At 28.2% G+C, this 7,634-nt stretch overlaps 1 protein-coding gene across 1 annotated transcript in view; it reads right to left on the bottom strand.

The window, feature by feature from the left end:
* LOC106790736 (octopamine receptor beta-1R-like) overlaps positions 1-7,634 on the bottom strand; it is a gene marked incomplete in the record, with an annotated part of 33,976 nt that overhangs the window by 21,853 nt on the left and 4,489 nt on the right. The window contains 1 exon segment of the mRNA XM_014755844.1: positions 4,308-5,653. Within this exon segment, the coding sequence (XP_014611330.1) occupies positions 4,308-5,077 (770 nt within the window).

Genomic DNA, 7,634 nt, shown 5'->3' with positions numbered 1-7,634 from the left:
CATTATTAATTATAATAATAATAATAAACATAATAATGCATCTTATAGTATTTAAAAATATAAAGAACGTTAACAGTATTGTATTTATCACAGTGTTATATTGCTATGCGAGTAAACATACGTGTGCATAATGAAATGCATAATGAAATGCATGCGAGAAATTAGCGTAATGCAGTTCTGTTTGTTCAACAATTCCACTGTTTTTTGTTTTTCAATTATCGCATAAACATCATAGAAAAAGTGATTGACCTTTCGCTCGAAACGAAATAAGAAGAAGTTTGTACGAAAATAATAGAAGAAAAAAAGCACAGACACCATGTATATTTTAAATTGATAAATTATGCAAAATTTTATTGGCCTGTCGTGCAATATTGCACGATGAAATGAAATATAATAATATAATACTTCAAGACAACAAAAATATTCATATCGAGTTTGATTATAAAATTGGGTAGCAAGTCTTGAAGGGGTGTTTTTTGGTTAAAGTTCTAAAGGGTCGAGGAGTTTCTAAGGGCCGTAGGGTATGATCAAAATTCTCAATCATTTTATATAGGAAAGAATAAGCAGAATACGACAAGAGTTTCGAGAATACGAAAAAAAATATCTGTATGATCATAGTTTTTTTTTCGAAATAAAAAGAGAGGAACGTTTGAAAATGATGAATAATAAAATATATGATCAAATATTTATTATATTTATGCTAAACAGTTAGGCGTGTACACGTTAGGTTTTTTTTTTTAAACGAACTATTTATCATACTCGAATAATATTCTTTTTATAAATGTTTTTTCTTTTTTTTTACTTCCTTTCTATAAACTCAAAGATTGAACGTACTCTAATATTAACGTTGATAATATTTAAAATGTTAGAGTTCGATTGGAAAAATATTTTTCATTTCCATTGGAAAAATAATTCGTGAAAAATGAAAGTCCTCTCTCGTTGATTTTGAGGCAATACAAAAATATTATCAATTTTCTCAACGTAAAGTCATACTTGGAGAACTTTAATGGAAACATGATCGTTCGTTCCTATGATGATATGAGAAAATATCAAATAACGTGAAATTGATTTACGTGAGAGTTAAATCTAAAAGTAAGAAAAGCTAAAATAAAGAAAATTCAATTTCTTAGACAACGGTGGTTAGAACTTATAATCCGTGATTCTCGATTAAAATATATACATTTAATTAAATTAATTAACAATTAATTAAGATAATTCGAATACTCTCGTATACTCTATTAATATTTACGATTGTTTAAAACTAAAATACATTTGTTTTAACGTTTCTCACCCTGTGATGATTTTCAATCGAAAATTTAATTATCTCTAATAAAATATCAAATCCAAAATTTGTTTATTATTCAAAGTATATTAATAGATGTGTCATTTTTAAATAAATGTAATTCGTATTATAATAGAAAGATACGTGGAACAGATTATAAGAGTTTTTCATGCTTTTTCGGAATGTTTAGCAAGTTGAATAAAATTTAATCGCGTTATAAATGTTCTCTCGTCTATGACAATCTTTTTATTCTTTTTTTCTTTTTTTTTTTTTGTAGAATTAAATACAATTATATAGAGACACCATGTAATAGATGACGAATATGTAATTTGAAAAATCTACTTGATTAATATATTATTTACAGAGTTTTTATAATCCAATACTTTTTCATTTATCTTTTCAAATAATCAACGTGTCTACTTTTTTTTTTATTAACGTTATTATATTAATAATTATATATCTCGTTAACTGTCATATATTTGTCACTTACATTGAACAATTCATCATAATTATGAAAAAGTAATTTAATATACAGATCTCGAATAATGCATTCGTATAGAATATGCATGTCTGTCATGCGTCGTGATAATGCATCATATCGATTTATGTTTCCTCAATGAAATCTTCTTTTATCTGCATAAATAAATTCCAAAGGAATGATCGATTACTTGGTAAAGGAAAAAATACTTTTTTTAAGAAAAAAAAAATATATATTTATGAAACATTTCAAAGTATTATACATTAGATCTAATTTCAAGAAATTCATGATTAATCAAGTTGCATATGGGTCATTCCATGTCAAATCGACAAATTTTTTACCTGACCCCCTTTGATTTCGCTGAAAATTTTCTATCTTTTTCTACCCCCCGAAAGTTATTTTTCAGAATTTTTTCAAATTTTTTTTCCCGACTCAAAAAAAGTTATGAATTTTTGAAAAAAACCGCTCTTTTATTTTTAAATTGCCAGAACTTTTTCAAAAATTGACCGTTTAGGAACTTTTTTTTTTCAAAATTGAAAAATAAAATTTTATTGGAGAATTTCAAGTGATTATCGTCCAAGAAATTGTTATTTTTTCTAAAAAAATTATTTTTTTCTCTCATTGACGTTATTTTTTTACTCTTATGGACGTTTTTTTTGGTACTGAAATATGACAACTTCAAAAATACAATGAGTTTAAAAGTTACCTCCAGTTGATACAATGTGAAAATTTTATTTTTCAATTTTTGTGGTTTCACGAGGAAATACAAAAAATTTCATAACAAAGTTATATAAAATCAGCMAAAATTCAACAACAATTTTTTTATAATCAAGAACAAAAATTAGAAGCGATTGTCGTCACATCTTTTAATTAACGGGGATCATTGCAGAATTAGTTGAAGTATTTTTAGAGCAAAAAAAAAAAAAAAAAGAAACGGTCGGACTTTGAGAAAATTACGGGTTCTTCAAAAAAACTAAAATATTTCATATATCTGGGATTCTGAAAATTTATTCATATTGTTTTTCGAAAACTACATTTAAAAACAAAAATTTTGAAAAAAAAAAAAGTTCCCAAACGGTTAATTTTGGAAAAAGTTCTGGCAATTTAAAAATAAAAGAGCGGTTTTTTTCAAAAATTCATAACCTTTTTTGAGTCGGGAAAAAAAATTTGAAAAAATTCTGAAAAATAACTTTCGGGGGGTAGAAAAAGATAGACAATTTTCAGCGAAATCAAAGGGGGTCAGGTAAACAATTTGTCGATTTGACATGGAATGACCCATATATGCATAAAATCGAGTAAACACTTACATTAAAGAAACTATGTATCTAACTGTTGTATCTTTGCTCGATTAAACAAACAAAAAAAAACAAAAAATAATAATAATAAATCCTACGATGTTTGATCTGAAGTATTAAATGACCCAGTTTCTAGAAACGGCTTTACAAAGAAGGATAAAATTAAATCTTATCCTACCGTGGCCTGATTTTCTCTCTGAATGTACTGGAAATAATCGAATGGCAAATCAAAACGTCACAGGAACATCATTCTTAATGCAAAATTCTTGTCAGAAATATGTGGAAAATGGGAATGCGCATCTAGTCGCGAAATTCGATTAATTATGAATTCATCTGTTGAGAAAAACCAGTTCAACGAGTAGAAAAAGGGTTTGTTTGTTGTTTTCTTTCACGCATTGGGTTCCCTTTGTTCACACCTTTTACTCTAATTGGAAACGGACGAAGGGCTTACATATATGACTCGTATTTTAAGGGTTATTTCGCGAAGTAAGATATTAGGGAAATGCATTGAAACTTTCTGGGACAGTTTTCATACGTGTGACTGACTATCGAACGAACACACACACGTATATTACATACATATAGTAAAAAATATAATATAAATGTAGAGACATTTGACCAGATTAAAAACATAAGTTATTTTTGACCCTACACTTTCCCAATTTATAAATGAGGTCATGAAAAAAAAATTGGTTAAATGTTTCCGCCTTCGGAAGCAATATGCACGAATATACATACATACATGCATATATATACTTGTATATAAATTCTACGAAATGAAAATCGCAAAAGGGAACAATAGGAAAAACGTCAAGGAATATATCGTGCGTGTTAATATGAAGTTTTACGAAAGGAAACTACCCTTTTACTATGATCCCTTGTGAAAACATTGAAATAGAATTTTATAAGAAATTTATCGTTTAGGAGGCAACACGAAAGATGCATTATTATTTCATTGTAAATGGATAGGTATGGAAAATAAATGAGATATATATATAAAGAAATATAATATAAAGAATGAAAATATATAAAATGATTGACATATTATTATTATTATTATTATTACTAAGTTTACTTCTTAGGGAAGTTATTTTTTGGACAGGTTTAATTTATAAGAACAATACAAATTAAACCTGTCCAAAAAATAACTTCCCTAAGAAGTAAACTTAGTAATAATATTAAAAAATTGTGGATAAGAGAAAAAAAATCTTGATTATATTAACATTATTATTATTATTATTCTGAGACTCACCTATATAACATACGTTCTTGACGATCAGCTTCACGATAAATCTTGTAATACATCGCGATCATTATAATGCCAGGTACCCAAAAGCTTACGCTAGAGCTTATAACCGCGTACAATTTGTTCACTTGAAACACGCACACGTCGGGATAATTTTGTCTGTATTCGAGATGTTCCTTGGTAGTATACCAGCCAGCAAATATAGGAAGAAAACTCATGACTGTTGGCGAACACCAAACTACGCTTAGCATTGCACCAAGTCGTAGATTTGTCATGATCAGTGGATAATCCAGTGGTTGTACTATTGCATAATAACGATCCACGCTGATGCAACAAAGATGAAGTATCGAAACGGTACTGAAGAATACGTCGAGTGAATTCCATACGTCGCACATGAAATAACCGAACAACCATTTGCCAGACAATTCTACGGAGGCGTTAAATGTCATGGCAAATATTGCCACGAGCATGTCTGCCAAAGCCAACGATACTACGAAATAATTCGTAATAACGCGTAATTTACGGTGCCTCATTACCGATACTATTACGAGAAGATTACCAAATAATGCACAAATAATGATAAAACCCATAACTGTTGCTTTAGCCGTCAATATTAACACGTGCTCGAGGTCGTTAGTATTTTCACCAAGTACGTCGTAAGTTTCATTTTCGTTTAATTGACCGGTGTCAATTAAAATGTTTGACAATTGACCCGGTAAATCGGTTATATTGACGGTATTTTCTTCTTCTTCTTCCATCGTACCGTTCAATTCCATTATCTTATTTCTTTTTTTTTTTATCCTTGTCGATATAACCAATAAGATTTTTATTGTTCGCGAATGATCCTTTTCTTTGTTTCTCTTTGAATTCTACATCCTTCCCAATGATCGAACGATCACATTGATCCATGGGAAATGATGAAAATATATATATATATAATATACTAATTTTTTTAAGCCATATTATTCACCAACTCTTATTCACATTATTTCATTGAGTATATATTTTTCAGTTATTTTCTGTTTGTTCTTTAATTGTTCACTCAGTTCGTAAGAGGAAAATATAATATCGTATCACTTGTCTCTTTAACACCGATTAGGCACGACAAACTAATTGATAATTTGAACGAGTATGGTTCATCCATTTCGACGATTGAAATTCGTCGAGATGACCCACCGATTGTTCTACCATTATTTTTGTCCATTATTTTATGATTATTATTATTATTATTATTATCATTATCGTTATCATTATTATCCGTCATCGTTGATTTATTTTCTTCCTTGTTATTCGATTGTAACCAATATTTAAATCGTTTCCCGTTGTTCCACTCGTGTTTTCTTATCGTTAATCTGTAACAAAAATAATCAAAGAAAAAATATATATATATATATATTTCATTTATAAATTTATATTATTATATATTATATTATTTTTTGTACATTCTAATGAAATTAGGATGATATATTGTCATTAAAAAAATTCTGGATATTTTTTGAAGATTTTCCAAGATTAACCATCTTCGTTTGAGAAAAATATAAAATGTTTTCCTATAAATAAAATCTATCACGAACACTGTTTTATGAGTTTTTGTTCGCAATGTACAAATGGATATAATCAATTTAATTGGATGAATAATAAATTAACAATGATCAGACAGTAATCTACGATTAAATTAATCTCTTAAATAAATATATCTAATCTCGTTTAATTCCGTATATTAACTCTCTAACGATAAATATAATTTATTAATTATTACAATTCCGAGAGTTTATACGATTATTATAGTTTTTTTATTATCGTCGATTATTTGAAGTTAAATAAAGGGAAATAAAAAAAAGAAATCGAAGAATAATTTGTGATCGTCAATCCATTCGAAAAAATTCTGCTACAACGTGGAAACACGATTCCGTTCGTTACCACCGTACTTCCTAACGTGACTTATCGTCAAAGTTAATCTTCAAATAATTACATTTTGCGCAAGCAACACACACACTATGCGTATTATGGCAATTGCACACTAGGAAGTCGATAACGGTGCATAACGGGTCGGCTTTAAAGTGTTCCTTAAGTTAAACTCGTTTTAACATTCGCATTATTGGAAAATACAAAGTTAAACGTTAATTGAAATAGCTTTAAAAATTGTTTCTTTTTTTTTTGTTTTGTTTTTTTTTTTTTTTTCAAAAGCATTAAGACGGGACAAGAAAAAAAAAAACGAAGAGAAACGCTTATCGCGTTGAGATAACATTTTCAATTTGAAAAACAGTCGATACGAAAATACCAACCACCATGAGGATTTGAATTCGGTCAAGATGATAGAAAAATTTATTACAATTTTAAAATTCTACGCGTTTATATTCCTGAATCATATTAAAAATTGATGCTCATCCGTTTTCTAACATAATCGTAACGATAATAAAAATCCGTAATGTTTTAAATTCGGTCAGAAATTGATAACATTTGTACGATTTCAATTGTCATCGTTCGATTCGATTTTTCAACAGGTCGATTAATTTTATTTCTTTTTATTATGAACGTGTACGCGTATAATTTATCATATTTGTTAGATTCAATAAAACGTATTGTGTTGATCGTCAGTTAACAAACATTTATTCAAAAACAACACAAAAATGGATTACTACTAACAATAGCATTTAGGAAAATAACGTTAACATCAATCACCATTTGTATCGATCGAATTTCAACGTAGTTATGATGTAACACGTTATACGTTTTAAGGGGTAGATTTACATACGCGTACGTGAAATTTGGTAGCCATTGTAAAAGATGATGATGATGACGTTTCAAATTTACAGTTATAACAGTACTGTCTCATTTGACAAACCTTTTCACTACCGTTATTATGCTAAACAACAAGAATGAATAATAGTAGGTCTCTTATAGTATGCCAAACGAAGAAAACTAGTATTGTTGTCATTTCGATATGGAAATAATATTTGTTATGTCTCTATGTGTGCATACATAATATATGCATTCAAACATGCATTACGTATATATACACACGTTTATATTTATATATATTAAATCCTTGTCCTAGCCAAAAACACATACCAATGAATTCTTCCTTTCATTCAATTTATCCTCGAACACTATAACAGTTGCTATTCATATAATACCTTGGGGTTTAACCAAATATATTACTTTCTTCGATAGTAGACTTATACTATATCCTACGAGCTTTTCCAGATATCCAGAAATGTTGTCATCGTGAAATACATTTATATATATATATATTCCAAATCTTACTTCGATTTAAGATGAATTTTGTTTGAACAACTTTACGAAACATTGATATTGCTATTAAATAAAAAA

The sequence above is a fragment of the Polistes canadensis genome, unplaced genomic scaffold (assembly GCF_001313835.1).
Source record: "Polistes canadensis isolate GaletaPanama2010 unplaced genomic scaffold, ASM131383v1 scaffold_257, whole genome shotgun sequence".
Classification (NCBI taxonomy): Eukaryota; Metazoa; Arthropoda; class Insecta; order Hymenoptera; family Vespidae; genus Polistes; species Polistes canadensis.
The sequence above is the reverse complement of the archived record's forward strand: the minus strand, read 5'-3'. Positions and strand labels throughout refer to the sequence as shown.